Source organism: Phasianus colchicus, chromosome 1 (assembly GCF_987193195.1).
Source record: "Phasianus colchicus chromosome 1, bPhaCol1.hap1.1, whole genome shotgun sequence".
Lineage (NCBI taxonomy): Eukaryota > Metazoa > Chordata > Aves > Galliformes > Phasianidae > Phasianus > Phasianus colchicus.
The window spans coordinates 36696994-36723831 of NC_143436.1; the positions used below are offsets into that span (position 1 = coordinate 36696994).

At 39.8% G+C, this 26838-nt stretch overlaps 1 protein-coding gene across 1 annotated transcript in view; it reads right to left on the minus strand.

Moving 5' to 3' along the window:
* The window catches only part of PTPRR (protein tyrosine phosphatase receptor type R), a 144638-nt gene that overhangs the window by 39685 nt on the left and 78115 nt on the right, over positions 1 to 26838 (minus strand). Inside the window, exons 5-6 of the mRNA XM_090138714.1 lie at positions 21363 to 21473; positions 16495 to 16757 (exon numbers count right to left, since the gene is read on the minus strand). Coding sequence (XP_089994840.1) covers positions 16495 to 16757; positions 21363 to 21473 — 374 coding nt within the window. The remainder of the gene's footprint in view (positions 1 to 16494; positions 16758 to 21362; positions 21474 to 26838) is intronic.

The window sequence follows — 26838 nt, forward strand, 5'->3', positions numbered from 1 at the left end:
CTGAAGAATCCCAATTAGGCACACGGTTTCCACCACTTACTGCCTTACCGATGACTTTTTGAGTGCCAAAATTGTCTTGCTTGTCTAGTTTTATGTTTCAGTAGAATAATTCATAGAAAAACAAATTTAAATTCACAAAATTAGGCAACTGAAAAACTATAGGACCCAGCTTTCCTGCTGATCTTCAAAATTGCTAAGAGAAAAGGGTCATGCAGATGAACAAATGGATAAACGAGGCTGTTGTGGGGTGGTGGAGATGTGAAAAACTCAGCAAATCAGAAAAGTACATAATGTTGTTCTTGTTAGTAATCCTGTATTTTGAGATAAAATAAATAAAAAGAAAGTACTGAATAACTCCCATTGATTTCATCAAGAAAAATTAGATCCTCAGTTAAAAAAAAAAAAAAAAAAAAAAAAAAGCAGAAGAGAGGAAATACGTGGGGTTAAGAAATCTTTGAAAAGGACCGAATATACTGTCATTTCCTATTAGCCTTGGGCAAACAGTAACATAGACCTTCTAACATAAAACTGAGACATTTCTTTGCAAATCCAGATATACAATATCCATTGTAGCCAGTTGTCAGAAGACCAAGTGATGACTCTCGTTTGAAGCAAAATATAATTGGATAAATGTTAAAGTAATATTCGCAGTGCTGTTAAATAATTACATCTAATAAGCATAAGAATAGTTTATGCATTTTTCACAAATGTTACTTTCTCTGTACTTGATAGTGTGAAATATGCAACACTGTACTGGTCACATTACTGGATGCTTAGGGAAAGTAGGGTGAATGAGACACATTACATTAATTGGTATGGTAATCTCTAAATTTTTCCTGCTCATCAGCATATTATTTCAAACAAGTCTTTCTGTGTGGTAAAACTCCCTTACTGACAACCTAAACTAAAAGAGAAGATTCACTTTTTCTAGGTCTATATTTTTTGTGGAATTGCCAAGCTTGAGAGTTTCAGTTTTCTGTTATGATGCAACATACGTTAATGAATATTCTGACAGAAAAGAAAAACAGATTATGCTAATATGAAAATTCCATTACTGTAATTATCCTCTAATTTACTTCTGCTTTCACCAAAGGTCAATCAGTATCCTCAGCATAAGTTTGGGAAAATAGTGAATAAAAAAATCATTGTGCAACTATATGAATGTCATCCAAATAATAAACATTGCACATAGAGCATACAATGCACTTTTTATTTTTACACTGCTAGGTGCTTTATGAAACATTGCTATACCAATTTTATACTTTGTAGGTCTATGATGGAAGCTCAGTTTCCCTAATGATCTCTCATTTGCCTGCTAATATTTTGGGGTTCTGTTTAGCTTTCACTTGTATAAGTGCTGCAACTTTTGCAGAAATGACTCAGAGCTGGGGTTCTCAACACTTTTAAACAAATCAAACCCACGTCACACAGAGTGAAGTGCTAAAGACTCAGAAGCTGCAATCAATGAACTAACGAGGGGAAACAAGAATTAGCATTAGAAGCGGACTAAAACCCAAAGTTCCCTAAATCTTCATCATTTCTCAATTTACCTTAAAGCATTTTGAAATCATTTGTCGCAGGTTTTCTTCTCTAAAGGCAAGTTCTCTTCAATTGATTTTAAGATTCATTATCAATGATGTCAATCATTTATTTAAAAACAACTGCACAAGAATGCAAACTAATTTTGTTAGAAAATCTGTATGAATATAAAATAACTGATTTATGTTGCATTAAAGGGTAATATGCATCATGACCAATCGATGCAGCCTGATACCTAAAATGACCTATCCCACTCAGTTCCTATTTAGTCATTTTGCAGCAAATTTACTATGTATAAAAATAAATAATGAACACAGTTCTTTAGACCATTTCCATCTTCTGCACTTCGGTGTGCAGATGGTTAAAACCTGATCTTCCTCCCAGTCCTGACATCCTGCGCCATTCTTAAAACACCAGAGAGTACCTACAGGGCTCCTCTCCTGCCTAGGAACTATGGACTTCTTTTTTTCTATAGGTTTCTGGCCTCAGATCCAAATAAAATGAATTCTTCAGTTCTTACACATGAATCTTTATTTGGCTCTGATTCCCTTTTGCTGGAGGTACTGGATGGATAAGTAGATACTAGTCTGATGTTTCCACAAGCATGCTTAACTATTCAATTGATGTTACTGATGTTTACAGCACTTCTACATGCATCTGGGATAAATCCTGCAGCTATTTATGTGGGAAACCCCATGTTACCTACCAGAGTAACTCACTTATGGTAAAAAGAAGTACACTGGATATAACACTGGGGCTAATACCTATCACCAAAAAGCCGTAGCTAAAGGATATTTAAGCTCAGAACTGTAAGAGATGCACTTGGTTGGGGTACATTTATCCTAGGCATTTTCTGCTCATGTTCACTCTACCACATGGTTCTCTTAATAGTATTCTAGTGTTATGCTATTCTTTTTTTACACTTATTTGCCATTTGAACAATTGATGCTTCTAGCTCCCTACTCTCAGGAAGGGGCTTGGAAGTAACAAGAGCAGACTGTGTGCATTCTGAAAGAAGAGGATATACAGCTACCGGGAAAGAAGGCTTCCACCCCTCTGTAGTGTGCTAGACTGAAGAAACCTTATGGCAGCGCCTGGCAGCATCCTCCAGCCCTCTTTGAGTCCACAGGCACAGATCAGGAGCCTCAGCTATAATGTTTCAATAGCTTTTCTGGAAAATGAAGGCACTTCACCCTCCAGAGGGTCTGATCTTATTTCCAGAGCCATGAGCAAGAGCAGGCCAATACCTCTAACACTAAATTGCAAACAATTCTCGGGATCTACTCAGAGCTCAGCATGTCAAAATGAACTACGGAAATGGTTTTGACAAGTACTTCTGGACTAAGTTTTAAGCAATCAGTATCTGGTTAGGACAGGAATGGCTCAATATCCTGTGGAGGAAAACAGCTGACATGAGAGTAGTTTCAACTTTCTCTCTTTTAATCATGCTTTCTAATGTACTGCCAATTCACTCCTGTTCTGCCCTCGATAAGGCTATGCTGCTCTGCTATGGGAACTGACTGTTCAAAAATTCAAAGCTTATACAAGCTCCCATTTTTTCCTGTAGATTATTTCAATGATCAAATTGCATTTTGTCACGCAAACTCCTCTCTCCAATAAAATTTGAATGGTAGCACAAAGCTATATTTCAGACTCATTCTCACATATGCATGCTGTTAGCATGGGTAAAAACTGAGTTAAATGTTCAGAAACAAAAATAAATGAAGATACTAATTTGTTGTGCTCATTTGAGTTGTTTGTTCTGAGCACCGAATAAATGTTTTCTAATTTATGGTTAATTTGCTTTAGCTGGTAGAGCTTTAATTGAATGCAGTCATGTTTATTGCTACTATTAGCTGCTTGCATTGCAGTGTGGTTCTATTTCATACTGGAGGCCTCACTGCACAAGCATACAGGCTAACCTACCTGTTCTGTCTCCAATTAATACACATGCTAATTTAAACCAAGCTATAATGAATATAAACAAAAATGATTGAAAGGATAGGGAAATAGAAAAGAGAATGGAGAGGAAAAACATTCAGTTGTTAAGAATGCAAAGATAAAACAAAAGCTCAAGTTAAGGAGTTCAGATAATGCATAAGGAAAACCATCAAGAAATGTTAAAAAAAACCTCACATATTCTGTCTGCTGTATCTTTTGATTGATTTTTTTTTTTTTTAATTAACAATTAAAAAATATAATTTTCTATCATTTCCAACTTCGACCTCCTGGGTAGCTGCAGTCCAGTTGCTTCTCCCAGCACACACAAGGCTCACTTCTTTGCTAAGCACTATCGAGTGATAAGAGGGTGTTTGCCTGCAGTGTTCAGAGAACTACCTATCTGGCCTACCTAAGAGAAGGGATCTGATAAATGAGAATGAAGAGATGCAACATTACAGCAGGAGCTTTGGAAGGAGGTAAATTTTTAAGACTGCATACTTTAGCTTAGATGATTTTTGTTTTAATGAAACAGAAGTAATCTCAATTAGCATCAATTTAGCAGCATGTGTTCTATATTAATTAACCTCATAAGCACAATTTCTACCTCCAACCTGCTGCTCCTTTAAGGAATAAAATATGCATCCTTAAACCCAAACAAGCAATGTACTGCAATATACTTTTGAGAAAATCAGCCATTCTGGAAAAAGAAATGGATAGAAATATTCTTCATGTAAATGGGCAGAGAGAGTTCTTTATACAGTATCAGTAAGAAAAAACTATTTTTTTATTGTTACTTGAAAACTAATCAGTACAATGAGTTCTTTCCTGGTGCATTTGCCATTTGGGAAAGACAGGAAGGAACATCTGGGAAAAGAGGCGTTTACTACACCCTGTCAACCTTAAGATAATAAAAAAGCACACTCCTTGTTTATTTGACTTGGTCTTCATTATCTTTAAATTACTGCAAGTGTCACAGAGAAGATTTCTAAGCAGACAAATGAATTGTTAGTGCACTTTGAAGAAATTACTGAACGACAGCAGTTCCTGACAAATGTAAAGCCTGCAGGCCCACAGCATTCTTCAACAAAGCTGCGCCATCTATGGACGGTGCCCTTTGTTCCTGAAGGCAGCTGATGGAATCGCTCCATTCAGTGACACGGTGGGTCAAGTATCTCAGGCTGGCTGTACAGACCAGAAATCCTTTTAGCTCATACACTTTGGAAGACACAGTCCCATTTCCAGAGTGACTCATGTGCCTAAGCTATAATGCAAGTTGATAGGATTTAGAATCTCAAAGACAGAAGCCATTCAGCTCTCCTGTTTAAGTATGTAAACCTTTCTCTGTTCTTGGTATTTTCTTCTTGATTCACTTCACTTTTCTTTATTAGTTTCCAGCCATGCTTTCTATGGGAATGCTTGCTCAACCATTAATGCACCAATTACCTGGATTCCTTTTGAAAATGGGCTTTAGGATATCCGCTTGGCTTTGCAATTTGAAATGGAGCAATGTTTGAATGCTTTCAAAAGACAGCTGCAAGTGTCCAATACCAGGGCTTACTTTACCTTGAACTCTAGGAATTAAATACATCTTTTTAAATTGCACTGTCAAGCTGTATTGTCCCATTAAGGCCTAAGCAGCAGTTGAGAAGCAGACAGGTAAGTGGCTTGGAATTTCTTTCTATAGAGCTCAGCAGGTCCCGTAGCTTGTATACAGAGGCCTTGGCCATGCCTACTGCTCACCTACATCAGAGATGTTCCTACAGATGAATGCATAGGCTGAGATATAGAGAAGGGAAACATATCTGTACCTGTACCCAGAGATATAGGCACAGGTCTGAGCAAAGGCTTCCTGGATCTACTCTTCCACATACACTACATCAATGAATTAGTATATGCTGGAAACTTCAGAGTGAAATAATTATAATTGCTTCTGATTCATAGTTCTCTATTAGCTAAGGATTCCTGGCCTCAAAAATCCTAACAGCGTTTGATATAAATTCACTTCAATTAATTTGAATAGAGAAGGGAAATGTGAGGGGTCTGATAAAAGCAGTGTTACTCTAAACACACATCGAGTAATGAAATAAAGAGAAGGGAGAAGTTATATTTGAAAGAAAATTGAACTGCTCTCCTTGCCCCAGTCTCCACCCCATATCTGTCACCCTAAATACTCAAGATGTAGGGCTCCATATAGCTAATGATGCAGCGTGTGTCACATTAACATATACAGAAGGGAGTGATGTAGGCGTGAAGTAGGGGTACTATGTCAGATCAAAGGTTAACTTGTATCCTGTTTTCAAATAGCCACAAAGAAGAGGTTTAGGGAAAGGACATCAGCAAAGTAAGCAAGAATTACCAATTACTTAATTAACACGATACTTTCTGTCAGTATGCCCTCCAGCTTCTGGCTATCTGTAGCTTAGGAACAACCGGAACAAAGCATTGATTGCACAACTTTGTGCCTGGTGGCTTCTCCTCCAAGATTTTCCCTCCAGACAGCAAATTTTGCTCACCTTACGACCTCTGCAATGTCCCAGAACCATGAGCTCTGTAGCATGGAGGATTTGAGCTGGGCAATAACAAACATTACACTACACATGGTGACCAGAGTGGAATTTAGGCCATCCACACTGGGGAAAATCCTTGTGATAAAGCAGAAAACATTTATTTCATTCTAATCTTATCAGCAAATTGCAAATGCGTTCTCTGTAGCTGAAGGATTACCCTTGGGATTAATTACAATACCAACTTTCTGATTTTCACAACGCCTTCTTCTTTTACAAACCTACTATGTAGTGTGCTCTGAAGGCTAAATTCTCTTTGCAGATACCCCTACAAATCCACTGAGGCAAAACAAGCTAATAGGGTATGAAGTGAAACAACACCATGCAAATTGGATTTACTAGCTATCCAGTACTCTGCTGCAGCCTCAATTGTTTTCCTTTATTTGTTGTAAGACCACACTGTTATGGCCACTATCAAACACAGGGAAAGGAACTGAAAGCCTTTAGACTGTACGAACATCCTCCAGTGGAATTTGCTACGACTCAGGAAGGATTTGAGACATCTCAGAGAAGAGAGATAGAGCTTCCCAGGGGACAGAGGGGCAGGCTCTGCTGCCTCCTGCCCTCACTGACACCAACTCTCATTGGCAGCATGGCTTTGCAGGGAGCTGCTGTTGGCCATCCCGATGCACTGAGACGGAGTTCCCTAGAGAAATACTGTGCTTAACGACATTTTTCTGTGTGGGAATTATATACAGCACTTCCCCTTCTGATGCCTATCACATATTTGAGCAGTCATTTGAAGTTGCTGTGTTCTGTTTTGCTCCTGTTATCAAGATGCAGTATTAACATAACAGAGATAATTATAGCTACCATAAATTAATAACAACAATGTCCTCTGTTTGTTAAGCATCAAAAGCACATTCTTTTACAGGGCACAAAAGGGAAGTCCCTGTTCCCAGAAAGAGATATCACTGTCATAGCTTCTTATAGAATCAATTGGCTAGAGGACAGAATGAAGAGTTCAAGAGTTTGGGTATTTTATGAAGATGAGACACTGGTTTGCACAATTACCTTGAATTAGTCACTTAACCAATTAATGTCTCATTTGCCTTAGCATGAAAACAATAAAAAGAGCTTCTGAAATATGTTTGTCATACAAAGCTAAGGTTCAAAGTCAAAGTAAATGGATGCATTAGCTTGGATGTGATGGAACCAAGGCAGACAAACAGCTCTAGCAAGAACTGGGCTGAAATGTCAATGTCATATAGAATCAGCTGCCACTTATCGGAAATGTTTCCTGAGCTAAGCCATTCTCACAGCATACTTCAGGCATGCTCATGTATGCTGTTGCAGTACTGCTTCTCTGTTTCCTGAGGCATGCCTGACTGCCTGTACACATCTACTACCTTGCCTTATATTTAGATTTTCAGGTGTTTTGTATTTTTTAATAGAGAATCATTTAATCTCTATGTGTATAAAGACTCTTGCACAAACAGATCCTGATATGTGACTGAGGAATTCAGGTGCTACATTAAAATAAATGCTAAGAGAATTTACCACAACAGCTGAGGAACAGAAATAGCCTGACCTATAGCAGTGTTATTTGAGGAAAGGTGTGTTTGCAAACAAGTGACATTTCTGCTAGCAAATGATGTTAAGCTTTCTGTACATAGCAATTCTGACTGTGTAGGAGATCTCTGCTGAATTTCCAGGACTGGCTTTTTCTAAAAATAAGCAATGTAATTATTCAACAGCCATCATTTGCAAGTGTTCTTCTGACAAGGCACAGAAATAAAATGAATTATGACTGCAGGCAAATAAGAGAGTCATGTCCTGGAGTATTAACTGATGGCTACTATGTAAGCTGGATGCATAGTAACTATTGTCCAGTATGTGGCTTCCTGCGATTCAGAGACATACTTACTTATTTCATGTTTCATTTTTGGAGATGCTTTCATGTTTTTCTTTTCTTTCTTCAGCTGGTGTTCTCTGTTCCTAATGTTTTAAATTAAGGGCAACTGAGGTAAATTCAACTTTAAGTAGTCCTGCAGAACAGCTGGACAAGAGGAATTGTATGATCAATAAGAAATACAGTGCAAAACAACAGAAAAGATGAATATTTCTGCCTCAATTTGAGGCATAATCCTTTTTCAGACATTAATGGGAGCATTCAAGGAGACTTTATAAAAAAAGTCACCAAATGTGAAAAATAAACCTTAACTGCAAACATAAAAACTTTATATATCTGGTGTGGATGCTCCTTTCTGCACTGGTTATTCATTTTCCTGAAATCAGCACCTGTTGGGATTTAGTCAAGGACTCGTGAACTGCAATACAGCTCACCCTGTGCAATACAGTAGCCTGACTCTTACAATGCAACTGATGCTCTCCTCACTCTCTTTGTCCTCAGCACTGTATTTCCAAACTGCCCATGCAAAAAAAAGTGATATATTTGTTGGACACAACCTGCTAGGGGCTGAGCTATTTGGAACAATCAAGTCCAGCTAATCTGCATCCTCACTTTTCCAGCTGTCTCACTCTGCCTACACATTAGCCTCAGAAGACCTTTCTGTGATGGGTGGCTACAGAAGCAAAGCAGAGCCAAAGAAGTCAGTCTCTAAAAAGCTGCAGCCTTTGGTTTAGCTGTTTGGCCAAACAGTGCTTAAAAACCCCAGCCTGCTGATGGACAAGACAAAGGGATTACTCACATAGCTCAAATTACTGCATGCCCAGGGCAACAATGACCTGTGTGATCCTAGACCTCCAGAAGCATTTAAATATTAACATAGACATTTCCCTTCAGTTTCTTGTGCTGTGTGTTACTTTTCAAAAGATCAACTGGACAAATCACTGCAAAGCCACCAAAACTGTCTACCAGATGGCGGCCACTGATTAATTTGTCTTAACTTAAGCCAAAAAGGAAGAAAATGCGATGGGTGGAGCAGTAAAGACAAGCACAATCAACATCCGACCAAAGAGGGTTTCCTGTCACCTTGGGAACAACACTGATTGGCACTGTGGTTTCCTGTGTACAAGCTAAAACCAGTAGCAACTGGAGTAACAAGAATAAACGCAAGATAAGAGACCTGGGAATACAATAAAATTATTATAAAATTCCTGACTAAAGCTCACGGGTTGGAAAAGGCAAAACCAAGTGTAGGCATGGGCTGCATTCTGAATGTAGTTTTTCCCTGCATCTGAGAGGACTATGAAGTGACACCAGAATATTTTTTCTGAATAAAAATATTTATGGGCTAATTTGTTTGAATTATTCCCTCCCAGAAATGAACGTAAGTGCTTTGAAGAATTTTTAGCTCTTTCCAAGAAAAAAAATAAAAAGGAATGTGAGACAATTTGGAGTTGACCAAGTGGAGATGAAGCTAGGAGAGGCAATGTACCATCTACGCAAAGTAATTTGCAGGAGATGCTAGAGACACAGGGAAATGGACTGTGGGTGTATGTTTGGGGACTGGCACATAGTTATTTGCATCTACTTATTTAGATCATTAACTCCTAGAGACTATTGCTTCAAAGAGCTCTAACTTCAACCAAAACACCTTCTAAAGCAGCCAGGAGTCAAACAGTTAAAGAATGGTATTTAAAAGGTCTTTGTTAGGCTGTTGCCTGAGTTCACTTCCCCTTCAGAAACAAGACAATTCACATTCCTGCCCTTTTCCTACACTGCAGATAAGCAAGGAGGTCTACAATGAACTTGGCTGAACAGACATTTCTGCGATTCAGGGGTCCAGTGTCTGCAGAAAGTTTTCAGGGAGACCTTGCACTAACAGAAATGTTATACCAGTTCAAGCTGGATGTAAAGCATAGTTCTGTATCTAGTCATGAATTCACATCTTAAACGAGACCTTTTATCTCCCAGCTACTGATCAGAAAATCCTCATACCTGGATCCCGTTTCACACTGCCCACCACTCAGATTAGTTCTCTCAACAGTGCAGTGCAGAATCCCTGCCCTTACCCAGGCACAATGCAGCTTTCAGCTAGCTGAGACGGCCTCAGTGGTCCCTGGGGAAGAAGGACAGTGCTGGGCTGTGGGGAGACCCAAGCTGAAAGAAGGGTTACTAGAAGGCACACTCTGGACTGCTCCCATCAGGTGAGCTGCCACACCAGATGTACACTTCATGGTGTGTAAATCACATCAACAAAAAGCAATTAAGCAGTGCCAGGGAACAGTCCAAGGCACTGATACCTGGTAATCAATATTGTTGAATTTCAAGCTTGGCCCTTGGCTTGCGTTTAGCCTTTGCCAACAAGACTGCTCCAAAGCAATTAATTCCCTGGCATCATTTGGGAATGAGCACACGCACCAACCATTCCTGGTAGGCAGACAGCATCCAGGCCCCTCCCTTTTAGATGTAAAGGGAGTTTGGCAGCATGGTGACCAACTAACCTCTTCTATTGGCCTCAGTGCTAGTAAATGCTTCTGGATGTATTGAACTTGTTAGTCCATCTTACACACCTGGACAGAATGTAGTTGAGATGTCTGCCGAATTATTAGGGAAATGTTTTTCTTAGGTCCTTCTGTAACTTTCCCTTTACTCTCTTGAAATATCACGCACCAACAATAGTACATAGTTCTCTCACTGCTCTTTAGATTCAGGGCATCTTTTTGCTGCACGCTTTCAGATGGACATGTGGGCCCAACAGCCTGCACAGGAGATTTGTGCAGCGTGTTCAAAGCGCTCCAGTAAGCTGGTGGCAGAGACACAGGGCTGGAGTACAAGCATTCTACCTCCTACCTCAAACTCCCTTTGCTGGTCCCTGGTGCTTTCCAAATTCTTTCTAATAAGAGATCAGTGTAAAATCATTCTCCAGCTTTTACTTTTGTGTTGGCAGATAGCTGTGCTTTGAACAATTGCGCTGACATTTTCCTGAAAACAATCCTAGGATTTAAATTAAGAACACAGAAAGCATATTCAGCTCCACACAATAGGGTAAATTTATCCTCCAAATCTATGCAAACCTAGTATATTTTAGCCAGGAAATTCAATGTCCCTTCCTGTAAATATATTAAGTTCCCATGTTTGTGTCATAAACTATAAAAACTGGCATGTTTACAGTCCTCAGACTGCAAGGTGCTACCATCTGTGTACTACTTTAAATGATTACTCACAATAGCCAGTTTTATATAAAGATAGCAGATCAGCAATGCCATAATTATATTTGCAGCACCAACAGAGCTTGGTGATTTAAATATCAGAACAGAAACAGAGATAATTGTTGGAATTTTCCCTCATTTATTAGAGCAGAGATTTGGTTGAACAGTGATACCCTGAGATGCAGATGCCGATATATAAATGAAATGAAGAATACATCAGGTTTTTTACTGTTTCCTACACATCTTACTAAGTTGAATGAGGATAATTGTTTTGCATGCAGTGGCATTAATATAACTAATCATTTTAACATACTGCTTGTCTAACATCAGGATAATAAATATCACAGTTAGTACTTGACATCCGTGGTATTTATCAGCTGGATGGCAATTGATAGGGAGCAAAAATTGTACATGTGGCCAGAAAAATAGTTCAGTTTGTGTGGCTATGCAGAATAACCACAAAGGTCATTCTGAAAGTAATGCCTCCATGGAAACTACACCAAAGAGCACAATAACACAATTTGATAGAACAAATTCCCAGCTACAAAAAAAAAAAAGAACTATTTTTCAACACAGCCACTGACCCTAAACTATGTACTTTTGCCAGTGATGAACAAGAGCCTGCATGCCATGCTTGTCACAGCAAAACATGCACCAGTGGAGGTGAGCCAAAGTTTCACAACTGCTACAACAGCTTCATTGCTAGGAAAATGCTGCCAGTGCAGCGCAACTTTCACTGTGTTCACAACCACTCTTTCGTGTCCATAAACATTCAGCAAATGTCAAAGAATGTAAATGTCTGCAATGTTTTCCACATGGAGGAATTCTGTTCCATATCTTTGCATCATATGCACTCCTATGTCAGATGCCATTGTGTCTGACTGCCCCTATGCTGCCATCTGTCACACAGCAACAACATGTAACAGAATGTTGGTGAGAAGGTTTAACATCTACTGCTATACCATGAAAATCCATTCGCCTTTGATGTTGTGGGCCAACGTAATAAAACAGGAGGAATTACTTTTGGAGCAGCCTTCATATGAGAAGAGAACAACTATCAGCATTAACACAGGAATTTTCCTCCAACTCCAAATTGTCCACAATTTCTCTGTAAAGGTGTCAAATAGAGGATGTTTCTGAGGAAGGATGCCAAGGGAAGATAGACAACAACCACTGTTCTCATTAGTTCTGTGCATGGACATGTATGAGCACCTGTTGATAACACATTCCTGATTTAAAAATTACCTTTTGGCAGAGAGTTCCATAGACTAGTATGGGCAATCTGAGCACATTACTATTTATTCAAGTTATTTAAAACTTTACTGCTTTTCTGTCATTCTTAAATCATAAGGAAACAGACAGAGGTGACCATTTATTAGCTTTGCAAGACACATTATTTTAACTTATCTTTCATTATACTTACAAGTAGCTATTCTTATTGTATGTCTACCGAGCATCTATTTGAACTGAACAAGAACTGTCAACTCATGGGCATCTCCCAGATGATAAGGGACATCTCACTGCTTAGAACCTGTGCCACAGGCTTTGATAGTACTGCTCTGCTTTGTAGGGAAAAACAGCACCATGTACAGATCTCTCATAATCAAGGTTCAAGCTAAGATTTAGCGCTGTCTGTGGGACATCATAATTGGCATTGTTTTGGTGATTTTTCTTCTGACTATTCTCTGTTCTGATGTCTCCTGACTATCACTAGATGTTGCAAACTAGTCCTGCATGCCTCTAGCATCCAGACACATGAACGTGATGAGCTGTCTCTTTTAGACATAATCATTTCCTATTGAATTCGTAGCAGATCAAGAAAACACTGCTGTGATCTTTCCCATTGATTATTTAGATTTAATAGACAGTTTTAGGTCTTTGTACCTAGGAAGGGATACAAATGCTTTGGAATACTTTCCAAAGCACTCTTTATGGTTTTTTTAATATACACAACAGAGCAGATATTTTCCACAGTCTCTTTTCTTCCATGTACTTTTGCATGCTAGATAATAACTAAATTATCTGAACAAAACACTAGTTTGAAATACAGTTGTCCTAGTCAAAAATAATACCAGAACTAAAAAACAGCAGCAGTGTCTGAGGAAAAAGTAAATTCATCTGTAAAACGAATGAATACTGTGCTGGTGTGGTAACTTATTTATATCCCCATCATGCTTGTGTTTGAACAAATCACTGCTTGTACTAGGAACTTTCAAATCCTGACATGTAGGAAATATCACATCCCAATCACCAAATTCTGATTTTGGCTGGAACCATTCATATCAACTTTGAGCCACCCAGCTGAATAAAGTAAAGCCTTAATCTGCTGGGAAAGAATCTACAGATCTACAGCCAAAGCTGGACTAAAAAATGCTTGCCAACCCACCACCAGCTATTCAGAATAGCTATTTCAGAATCCTGAACTTTACCCAGTTTCTGAACCTGGGAGGGGGCAGCCCTGGATTTAAGTACAGACTGGGGGATGAGAGGCTACAGAGCAGTCCCTCAGAAATGGGTAGAATCATAGAATCACAGGATGCCTTAGATTGGAAGGAACCTTAAAGAGCATCCAGTTCCAGTGGTGGCAGTGACAGGGCCTGAGGGGATGGCATGGAACTGCATTAGGGGCGGGTCGTGTGGGGGTTAGGGCTCTTCACCACAGAGCAGTGGGCACGGCCCCAAGCTGCCAGAGTTCAAGGAGCGTTTGAATACCGTTCTCAGACATAGGGCTGGGATTGAGTTGGGCTCAGTGACCTTTGTGGGTTCCTTCTAAGCTGGGATCTGCAGGGAACGCAGAGCTGTATGCAGGCAGCACAGCACAGCACAGCACAGCACAGCACAGCACAGCACAGCACAGCACAGCACAGCACAGCACAGCACAGCACAGCACAGCAGCCTCCCGCCCGCTCTAGATGTCGCTCTTCCCCCGGCCAAGCCTAGCGCCGCTCCACAGCCCGGCCCGGTGTCTGACTCTCGGCAGCCCTGCGGCCCTGGCAGGTCCAGGACACGGTCCCGGTGATGGGCTGTGAATCTGGCTGAGAACTGGGTCCTAGCCGCTTGATAGCGTCCGAGAGCAAACCTACGGCACTGTTAGGTCCGTGCTGCTTTCTAGACATACAGCTGCATTAATCAAGGCACGGGGCACCAGAGTACGTGTCACACAAAAATCAGTTGTGACACCCTACATTTAATAATGCAAGTGTTAAATAATATACTGGAAAACTGTGTTGTATAAATGAGTAAAAGAGCCTTTTCAGAGAGATATGCAGGAAAAAAAAAAAAGTTCAAAGACTTAGCTCCAGCGTTCAGAAGCAAAATGATTTTTAAGAAGCTGGGCAAACTCCCAAAAGCATTTTGATAGCGTATGGACAGTTCTCGATTAACAATTTGTCTGCATCTGTACCAGCTAATGTGATTCATATTAAAAATGGAAAGGTTGAGAGGGGCAGATGTTGTGCTTCTTGAATGCACAATGATATTTTTGCATGTAGAATTTGAGAGACAGGCAGTGTCTGGCCTTTCTGCCCCATCACTCAGACACGGCTGCCAGACTGCTTCTAGCTGGCTGGGCACCGTTCCTGACTCACTCCCCTGTGTGGCCAACAGTGCATTGATTCTCATTGAAGCGAGACAATTTTCTCAGGTCTGGATTGTAAGAGTTGTTTTATAACCATGGGTCAGACTTCAGAAATCAAAATGGGGACTTGGGTAGTCAGAAACTACTTCTTAGGACCCCTTGTGAAGTCACTTGGCCAAAAGAGACTCAATGCTGACTTCACCAAAAAGTCCCCATACTCACACAAGTCTGTCAAGAGCTTCTCATCCTGGCAAAAAACAGTATCAGGGCTGATATCTCTATTGAATGGGGGCCCCCAAGCTGTAGCTATGATCTGGAGGGGATGCCCAGGCTTGATCCCACAGTAACAGCTGCTTATTTCAGAGGACAATAATACAACCTATTTCCTGTTGTTTACTCTCTCACATCCCACGCTATGTGCTTTATATCTAGGATCTGGAATCCTACATATAAATGAGAGTTGGAATGAGAGCAAGTATCAAAACTGATTTGCTTGCTTCCCCCATTCCTTATTTTGTGATATGACTATACTTTTTATGACAGATTTGCCTTTCAGCATCTTTTACTTGTGGAAAACTCAGTATGGTTCATACAGCCATTGATAAAATCTGTCACTGAAATCCCACTCTTCCAAGTGAATCAGAATTACAGCTCAGCTCTGAGAGTCCTCAAAGGGAATGCTCCCCTTGGTCTGCCTTTCCATTCTGATTTTCCCGTCAAATCTGCGTGGTGTCTGTTCTTTCATTTATCTTCTGTGCTGGGGCAGAAGAGTTCAGTTGCATGGCTGCATGCTACATTAGTTATTCAGAGCACTGATGCTTTATGAAAGCGGCCTGCAGCCATGAGGCAAGAAATTATATAGGTTTCTAACAGAGGAGAGACAGATGTCAGTGTGCATTCTCCTGCTGGACGAATAACTAGTTTCAGAAAAAGAAAACTAGCCCAGTATTTTAAAGGTAGAATGAGTTTTGTGCAACAATGTCTGGTACACAAGTATTTCTAAAGAGCTGATCAAAAGGGTTGCTTTCATTACTAATCACTTCTTGTTCTTTTTTGTAATGGCTGCAGACCTTATGCTGTACCCCTATCATAAGAGAAAGCTGGATTTGAGAAGAAAAATGATCTTAAGGTGATAACAAAAATACTATACACGATCAGTAAACATATTCAGTTGCAATTTTTCTCCTTTCTAAGTTTCCCACGTATTAGGGATTCCCTAACAATGTGAATGTCCTTTGCTGACAAAAGGCAAGCAGCTGCTCTGCCCTCTGCCAGGATCTCCAGGATCAAAACAGGCAAAGTAAAGGGAAAAAGAAAAAAATGATTTGAGGTAACTGTTGGAAAGGGGAAGAAACAAATTAACAAAAGGAGTTATAGTACTACAGTTAGTATCAGCTCAAACTTCTCGATCATTGCACGTGTGAGAAGGAAACGAGAGAACACCCATAAGACAGACACTAACACACCAAAATCCCACATCTAAGATGTCTGCAAGATGACACCTCCAGTCCACAGTCAGAGGAGACATAGGCAATCACAGAATCATAGAATGGCCTGGGTTGAAAAGGACCACAATGATCATCTAGTTTCAACCCCTCTGCTATGTGCAGGGTCACCAGCCACCAGACCAGGCTGCCCAGAGCCACATCCAGCCTGGCCTTGAATACCTCCAAGGATGGAGCATCCACAACCTCTTTGGGCAACCTATTCCAGTGTGTCACCACCCTCTGTGTGAAAAACTTCCTCCTAAAATCAAACAACAGAAATTGTATAACAAAACAGAACAAATTCTGAATGTGCTGGGCACCATCCTACCTTTCCTGGAGCCCCACAGATTTCATTCTGAAAGGAGACGGACTGGCACACGGGGGAGGTTTGAGCTCAGGAACACATTGGCCTTGAGGGTCCACTACCACATTGACAACCTTTGGAGCCTGTTCAGGCTGGACCATGCTGTTGGTAGTCTTATATTCAGACCGAGATGTCTGCAGGTGAAGTGGTGAGAGGTGGATCTCTTGCTTCTTTTCCTTCTCTTGTCTCAGTGACAATTGGATCTTCTCCTTTAATCTATACAGAACCTATTGGAACAGAGAGGAGAGCCCAATTCTGATTCACTGGTAAACAAGGTAAAGAAGAAACCACAAATACAATAAGATTGCTAAATGTGGCTTTTATTCCTAGAAAGTAAGCCACAACTTATGTTGCATGGAATTTCTCACAGCAGGATAAATATTTTCATTACATAAACCACAGAGCGTGCACGTGGGCGGCAGAGATTTTTAACAGTTCTTGTTGTGAGCCAGTAATTATTTGTAATACCAGCATTATTACAGGGACAAATAACGTAGAATGGAAAATAGTCACAAAAATCTGTATGAAGAAGGAAACATGATTAATAAAGTAACTGTAGACAAATGTATAAGGATTTTAGCAAAGGAGAGACAATGACACAGAATAAAACAGATGCTTATAGTTGAGCAGGGTAATTTTACCAGGCCACTTTTATAAGGGTAGGATGCTACTGCCCCAAAATACTTCTCGGTTTCTCAATATCCTTATGGAAACATTACCTATTCTGTAATAAATCTGAACGGACACATAGTTTATGAAGGTATTTAGGGATTTGTGACTGTTCAGAAACATGTTTTACAATTACCAAGACACTGACATCTCACAGTGTATATGTGCAGCAAAAGCTTTTCAGAAACTTGTACTGATCTTCTTCCATTGAGCTCCATGCTGATATTCTCATACAGGGGCTTGGCAAGAGCTGACAGATAGCAAGCGCTCAGTTCTGTTATTCCAAAGGAGCCTATGTTACACTGGTGTAACTGTCCTCATCTCTTGAGGGGAACATCAAAAATACGGTCTGAGCTATGGCTGTTCCACTTACAAAATGCTCCTAAGAGCCATGAAACTTCCGACAATTACCAGTGCATCTTTTGTGACAGTCACACTACCATAAGTATTACGTTTGGAAATGGTTGAAAGGTGCTCACACAGCTCTATGAAGGTACTTGCACATATCTGTATACTTACCACTCTGCTTGCAAAGCCATAAAAACTGAGCCTCAACCAAAGCAATTTTTCTGCTGCATTTTTTGATGTCTATTTCCCTGCTAGCACTGCACGGAGATCTATCACTCCAAAGCTTTTCAGTGAAGACTGGATATATCTGACGAGTTTGTTTTTTCAAGGATTAGTGTTAGAGGTTTAGCTGGGAACTGACCTAATGTCATTAGCAATACACCCATTAAACAAGACTTAGCTGCGTAAACCATCTGTTCATTCAGAAGAGTTTAGAATTAAATGGCACAGATAAACTCTCTCGGCCACAGTTTTGCAGAAAAACAGCCCTGCTATGAAGCAGGGACATAGCTATCAGGGATTTGAAATATTTTAACCCTTCATCACAGTGACTTTGGCCTCATTTGCTTCTGGAAACCATAAGCACAGATAAGACAGTCACTGTCATGACAGTGTTAACCATACCTTCTTGTCTCTGATGTGCTTAAACATAGTTTCTTTCCCTGGAGATCCCAAGAAATAATGGCTCTGGGTTCCAAAACTGTACTGTTATTAGTTCCTAAACTTTTTAATACATTTAATTAAAAGATTCAAGGGGAAAAAAAAAAAGAAAAAAAGACAGCCAATACTTGCAGAAGTTGAAAAAAAGCTGCAGAACTACATGTGATCCTTAGCAGTGTGAACCAGTCAGTTTTTAAATGAATTCCAGATAAAAGTAAGAAAAAAATGATGATGGCCAAAAAGGCAGTGGTCAATCAAGTTACCAAGCTCTGAAAAGTAAACTTGGTTGTGTTATTTCAAGTCTCTTTAATCATATCTGTCAGTATGGGTGGAAATGGATATGAAGGCCTTAACTAGGAAAACTGATTCTGTATTGATACCTCAGAAGACTCATTATGTAGATAATAAAGAAGCAAGGAGCAATATGAAGTACTGTTTTCCAGGACACGCACAGGGGGTCAACTTTTCACTTTTCATGTATTAGATCTAAGGTTCAAAGCCAACTTCAGTGGGAAATTAATTCTTTTTTTTCTTTGTCCCCTGACTCGGCGTATGCGGAAGAATGATGGGGTGCTCACACCATGATAATCATTCTTCATTTCTGCTCAGTGTTCTACAAAGGAAAGCTGATGTGATAGCTTGGCCAGTATCTCCAAGCTACCCATTCAAACTGCCAGTAGAACTCCATTTTTCATCTTCAGAGAGAAATGGGAAACCACAAAGAGAGAAGTAGGTTTCTGGGATGAAGTTCTTGGCAACTGTTATACGGAACAGCGATACAAAAACTCATCTGCCAAGAGGTATTTAGGGCACCCAGGACGGAATAGCAAAATCTCACCAAAACCAAGGAAATGAAGATGGTTCACTCTAATTAAAAGTGTTCTCTAACAAGTGCTTATCAACATGCATATGTGGCTGTGTGCACATCTCTGCATGAGCCAAGCTGATGCGTGTATGTACGTGAGAAGAAAGCCAACCAAAAAAAATCCCCTTCAACTCTGGGGAAAGAATGAAATAAAGCATTAGTCATGTCATATAATGTACTACTACTGCAAGGTATTTGAATACCTTGATTTGAATGCACTATAAAAGGTTTTATAGAAACAGAATAAAAGAATTCAGGCAATCCAGAACTAGTTTATACACAAAAATGTTATTTTTGAGTCAGCTTAGACACTATTGCAGTATAATTAAACTGCATATCTTTAAACTGGTAAAAAAATGCTGGAGTTGGTGGATTGATATTAGTTAGATGTAGATATCCTGTACTTTAATTGCTTTCAAAAAGCCTGAACCAGATTATGAATCTTGAAACTTGTGACCTTATAAACAAATGAAAAAATGGATATTGAAATATTGGTCTTTTTTTTGTTATTCAGTACTCTTTTTGAAGGAACTCCAAATTACAATCATGAAGTTGAAAAATATTCCTAATTCAAGGAAGAATCTCCCCAGAGCATCAAATAACCGTTCATAATTTATAAGACACTGGAGCCAGTAATAAAAATTTAGACTCCCACGTTTGTTGACAAGACAAAATTCGTATCTTTCAATATTTTAAATGAAAAAATAACTAACTTTCTGATTTTTTTTTGAAGTGAAAAGAACCACATCATTTGGAAAACCACTTTATAACAACTAAAGCATTTCATAAATTGAAAATGATACTTCCAGACCATTCAAAACATCTATTTATAAAGTTTATATTAAAAAGAGAAAAGGAAAAAAAAAAAAAAAAAAAGGATATGCAAACACACTGGTTTATCAAAACAGGAAAAATTAGTAAGAAAGAGTAATAGCTAACAATTTAATCAACTGCCAAATATTGCACTGTTTAGTGATAGCTCAGTCATTTCTCTTTGTAAAGCAAAAAATAGAGTTCTATTTTACACATAGGAGCACTGAAGCTGTTATTCCTACTTAATACTTTACTGAGTGTGGTTTACAAATGATACACAATGTTCCAGCAGAAGCAAGCCAGTGTTCCCACTGCTGAGGGGAGCAGGAGCTGAGTGTTGGTCTCCATGTCTAATGCATTCCTTCCTACTCCATACTTTAAAGGATGCTTCCAAGTCACTGGCACACGCTGCTAAGCTATCTGCTTTTGGACCCTTCTGCCAAAAAGCATCTTGCATTCTGTTTCTCCAAAGTAAAAATCCGAAGTAAAAGTACTTACTTCTAGAGTTACCTTGCTATCTTGGAGTGAGATGGCATAGAAATGAAATGACTAGGAAGTAGGAGTTGTGAAAAAGAACAATTTTCATGAGAGACTAAGTTTGAATAAGATTTTGTTATAAATTCGAACATTTAAATCTTCAGACAAAATGTTCTTTCCATCCTAAGGTTATAAGTGGGAAATCTGCCTAGATTAAATTAAACATTAAATGTGTTTGCAAGCAAAATAACTGAAAAGACTCCAAGGTACTATGAATTCATAAATGATGAGAATTTTCACAGGATTCAGTAAACTCATATGTTTATGTACCATGGGAGACATACAGTATGTGAGCTTTAACTCAGGAGAAATGCAGAATGGCATGGGAAAGTGGATGGTGGTCAAGCCTTGTGCCTGGTCTGCATGACCTTTGCACAGCTCACATTCAGCACTGTGTTTCCAACAACCAGAAACAGTGAAGTGTCTATGTTGTTCAAGAACACTGTCATTACTTTGTGTACTTACCTATCACTTCAGTTTAGAATACGTATATTCAATAGATGAACATAGACACACACTTTCTCTCTTTCTAACAACTGAACATTACCAGTAGCTTATGATTATGGCTTTTTTTTTTTTATTATCCATTAATTGAAACAGTAGGCTAACACAGCTTCAGTGATCTGGGACCTTAGTAAGAAGGCTGAGAAGTCATCATTCACATCACTGCATAGTTACTCTGCAAGCTTAGAGACTGTGATTTACTTCTTCAACTTCCTTCTAGATAAATTCTGCAGCTGGATTGAAAACATTAAAACATTTCAAGAAATGTATGTCTTCAAAGTTTGGCTTCACAGCATGATGAGAGCTTAGTTTTTAGCAGCTCTGAAGAAACATGTCTCATATAAAGAATGTGACTCTATCCTTCACACTGAGAAAAGTATGAAGCAAAGAACAGCAAAAAAAAAAAGAAAAAAAAAGGTAAAAAAGTAAAACTTACCATTAAACAAGTTACTAGGATGACAAAGATGCTGAGAAATATGACAACCGCGTAAAATCCTTCTTTGCTCCAGATTTTGTCTGCTTCCCGCTGGCCTTGCAAAACATTTTTCTTTTTTAAGAAGTAAAAAAGAAAGAGGAAGAGAGAGAAAAAAAAAATTACGCAGTAGCACGGGCAGATGAAATAGCTCCCGTCAGGCACCAAACCCCATCTCCTGCAGCCACAACTCACGTTCCCAAGCCGATGACACTTATTCTGAGCCCCTGCCCCAGCTCAGCACCCTGCCTGTGTGTGGCCCTGGTGCCACGTCAGATGACCTGAGATCTTCTCTGTGACTGCTGCTCCCATACCAGCAAACCCTTGCTTTGAGGCTTAAGCAAACAAAGCTCGTGCTCTTCCTTGGAAACTACCTGGCTGACCAGAGGAAAGGGCAGCGCTTCGGCGTGGGCTGAGGAAACAACTCATGCTGCCCTTTTCTCCCACTGCTTATCTCCTGCCCCACCGCCCACACGCCAGCCTCCAACCTGTTTGCACTTTACACAGTGACAGCAGGTGACTCGCCAGGAGCCATGCGCCCTGCTGCTGCCGCCTTTACCACTGACACCTGCACGGATGTTACGTGCACAGCAAAACTCCCATTACGCTAAAAGTTCTTTCAGAATTCTACTAGCAGTAATTCTGAATGTGCTTCCAGTAATCTCGTTACTTCTGGGTTCCTGCTGATCCTACACTTCTGTGCACACTCTAATTTGAAGAACTCCCGGGGAACTCATGGAGGTTATGAAACAATAATAATTGCAAAAGCATGTATTTTTGGCTTTACTGTAGTGGGGCGAGCTGTTAAAGAATCAGAATTTCACTACGTTTCTAAATATATATGGTAGCAGAAACAGGGTACGTGCACTCTCATCCTAACTGCAACATGTTATTTACAAGAAAGTATGCTCTCTTGCAAGAACTGGAACCTTCTGCTGCTTGGATCCTTGACAGAAGATAAGAAGACACTGCTCTCCTCACCACCGTTCATTTTCTTTCCACTTCTTTAACTGCACATTCAGTACAGTACTGGGGGAAGCACACATATCTTAAGTTCCGTTTCCACTTGGCATGTTCAAAGTCTCTGTTTTTCCCCTTCACTGAAATTCATAGAATGGCTTGTATTGGAAGGGACTTTAAAGAGTATCAAGTTCCAATACCCTGCTGTGGGCAGAGCTGCCACCCACTAGATTAGGCTGCCCAAGGCCCCATTCAAGCTGGCCTTGAAATCCCCTAATGTCTTTATTTACAGTTCTTATTAACGAATGAGCTGCCTTCTCATGGCACATTGGCTTTCCTTCCTCCCAGGGACACCGTGTTGGGGCTAAGAATTGCCCTGTTTCTACATAGGGAAGAGTTTGTTCAGGGATGAGTGGCTGCTTGCTGGACCTGCATTACTGCAGGGACCCTCCAGGACTTAGGATAGACAGTAAACTCCTTTGGACATCATCATATCAAGCAGGCTCCCCAAACTGTCCACGAGTCCCCCAGATTTAGAGAGCCCTGATGCAACTGAACTCATCTAGTAAGGCCTGCTGAGGAGGAGAGCATGTCCTGGGGGAAAGGGAAGGCAAACAAATACCAGGCTGAATGCTGCATCCCATTGTAATGTGCACATTCTCCTTTCAGTGAAGATTTGTGGCCTGCCTGCTTTAAAAACAGGCAAGACAATGCTATTGCAAGATACTTCACAGATCACACTGTCACGAGATGCAAGTGCACAGAAAAGCATCATATAGCATGGTAAATTCACAGAGAATTGCTTGCTAAAAATAAAAATGTATACATATAACCAGAACTTGGCTGCTTTCAGCATCATAAGTAAGAGTTTCCTTGAAAGTCACAGCATGGAAATCCTTTACCTGCTGAAGTACAGAAACAGACTTATAAAGGGTAAAAGGTTTCAATTAACCAAAATTCATTAGTGTTACTAAACTTTTTTAGCGTATTTATATTTTATTTAATGTACTTAACTGATACTAAATGAATTACCTCTATAGTGTCTGTCTAATGGTACATGTATTCAGCATATGCTTTTCCCAGATTTGTCTTTTGAAAAGGAAATCTCAAACAATATCAACAAATGCTGTAAAAAAAAAAAGAGTGAAAAACAAGTATGTTATGGCTTTCACAGGTTCAGCACACCACCTTGAAACAACAAAGCAGTCCCTTCACCCAAGGAAGGAAATCTCTCCCCCTGGTCTAACTGAGCAGCATTCGGGACAGCAGAATCCTTCCTTCAGCTGCTTCCCAGTGACAGAAGAGGCTGTGACCTCCAGCAACTGAGTCATTTCGCTTCCATGATAAGAAATTGCTCTCTGAAATGTTAGCACTGCTAAGTCAGAACTTTGCTCTTGGGTCTGAGAGATCTGATAAGAAGGACAGCAGTTGCCACATGCACTGCAAATTGCTAACACCCAGGAAACAAGCTCACAGGACAGCCAAATGCTGAGGGAAAAGCAAAAGAAAAGATAGGAAGAAAAGCTCAAGCTGAACAGCAAATAGGCACAACTAGTAAAGGCGTGAGCAATACAAAAGCATGGGGCTGGCTAGGGAGCACCAGTAGCACAGGCCCTATCTGGTCCCAGAGCAAGCCTGGCTACACTCTGGAGGGTGGACACCATGTTCATTATCATGTTCTTAGTGTCTGACTCCATTCTGTAAGCAGTCTCCTTAGTCAGGTGAGTGATTTAGGCAAAATTAGCCTGGTTCATATAAATAGTTTTAATTCAACATCATTTAAGATGGGAAAAAAATCACATTCTGTATTCTACAGAGTCCCATGTTATTGTCAGCCTCACAGAAGAGTGCCTGCACAGGTGACTGCTTTGCTCTAACGTGGAAAAATGTGTGTTTAGAAAAAATGACTTTTTATGGACTTAAAAATACCAAACATTATATCTATTCACCCTTCTGGTCTTGCTACAGAAACCTAGCAGGTTATTTCTACAAGTGAAATGGGCAGCCAGCAAGAGAGACACCAACCTGAAGCAATCACTGTAAAATCAGGAACTGAAAGATCCTGTCAAGATTTCAGGAGCTGCCAAGAAAGTTAATCCTTCTCTGGAAAAAAAGGTGAATGCTTAACTTGGGCCATTTAACCTCAACTACTTCCTTAGGCTGAAACACTAATGAAAACATGGCACATGACAGTTCAGACCTCATAGGAAAGCTTCTGTAGAGCTGGGGATCAAATTTAGGATCATAAAGGGTTCACTGAAGTTCATACTGGGTTGCTTTGATTTTTTCTGCTATTCTAACTGTGTTAGCAGAGGACTGCCGAGAAATCACTTCCCCATAGAGAGGGAGGAACACCAGGGACCTCATTGAATTCTTAACATCCCCTATGACAACGCTTCCTCAAACACTCTAACTATGCTGTGCTAAGCTACTGCCAAGGTCACCTTTCAGTTTCATGATGATTCTCTCCATTCTGGCATTCAGCCCTTACACGTGTGTGCGATGAAGTGTTGTGATTTCATAGAAGAGCTGTCAGCCTGCAGGGCCCTCCTTTGTGTGCCAGTCAGCTCACTGACTTATGGCTTCTGTACGCTTTAAGTGCATGGCTGCTTCCTTTGATTTCTTCTCTAGCAGAAGTTAATATCACACACTTCAAAAGCAAACAATAGAAGCTTATGCAAGGCTGCTGTAATTGTACATTTTGGGATTGCATAATTTTGGAATATACTCTTTCATGGAGATTTCTCCTTAGTCTACAACTCCCAGCTAACAGTTAGTTTATCTCAGAAAACACAGTAAAACTTACTTTAGTCACCATAACTTCAGATATTCCTTTATCCAAAACTACTTCGAAGTCATCTTCTATTCTACTGAGCTCTGAAATTCAATATTATTTTCTTTTTATTCTCTCAGCACAATTTTAAGGCATTGGGATTCTCAGAATGTAATGACACACACTGCATAGGTGATTGAATTTAGTCCCATCAAGAAGCACCAGTTCAGCAGCTACTTGTCTTTGGGAAGTCTGCTCACTGCCCTATGACACCACAGATCAGAATACAGCCCTAAATTCCACTTCAGACACAAACTTTTAGAGCAAAATAAAAGAACAAATGCTGCAACTACAATAAGCCATTGGAAAAGAAAGGATATATGAAAATATCTATTGGGTTGGATCCCTGAAGTGGCAATGACTCGACTGTATTAAAATTTCATGTTCCCACAGGTACACTTTTCCATTCTACAGCAGGCAGTGGTTCCTACAGCAAAAACATACGGGAAATCTGCTCTTCCAACAACTGCATAATAAGAAAGTATGATATGAATTTTGAGAAAAGTGATGCAATTGAAAATAAATCCATCAGTGATTAATGCATCAGTAGACGTGAATTTGCTAATTACTACCAGAACAAATGGAACCACAGTTCCAGACACCTATATCCACTGAGAATTTTGCTATTCATGGTATCAACATGGGCTGAGACTTTAGGAAAGAGCTTCAGTTCTCCACCCCAGTTTTCCCACCACATCTTAGTAAAGTTTCTTCTTTCCACCACCACTGGCTCACTGTAACTAGGAGTCTAGCACATGCTAAGCTCTGTTAGAAAGTGACAACCAGGCAAACTCAAGAGAGGTACGTCTGAGATGGGCTGAGCTGCCTGCTGAAGGTATCTTTTTCATTCTGATTACTGCAGAGAGAGCTGGTAGCCTTTCAAATCTAACACAGCTAATAATGAAAAAGGCAACTAATACTAGAGAAGAATTCTAGTTCTAACATCTCCGAGCCACTATCTGGAAAGAGGAGGATCATACTTCCTTTCTGCACAAATGCATTGCTAATGTATATGTAATACTGGTTGGGAAGAATTCAGAAATGTTGGTGGAAGACTACAATTCATTCATTCATGATTTAGTTAGGGCTGATAGCTGAGTGAAAAATAAATGGTTAGTAGTTGATCTGAGTAGTTGATTAGTTGCCTTTCAGCTGCTGCTCTCTGTTGAGTCTTACACATGCAAACAGATTATCAAGATTGAAAAGGAATAATAGTGTAAATAGCAGCATAAAACTGCAAGATTTTTGCAGGAACAGGGTTTAAGCTGTATAATTTGCATGCAACTGAAATATCAAAATGACCTTTTGTTACTCCAGCAGTATTAGAAAGAGAGAAGGAGGTAGAATCTGCACAACTTTCATTCTAATCATCCTTTTCTATCAGATAATCTCTGGTTTTCTACACTTTCTTTCAGAGATAAATTGCAAATACCTGAGCAGCCCAGACTACTGTCTAACATAGATGGGATTTTGATTTCAGCAACTGGGTTTTTTCCAGCATCTTTTCATAACTTGATGACATTTCTCCATTCATCTATTATTCATGTATGTTCTTCTCCCACATCTACCTGAAGTGTTATTTGTAACTTAAGCACTTGAACTGATAATTGCATTTATCACAACTGTCACTCTCATATGTTTCAGTAG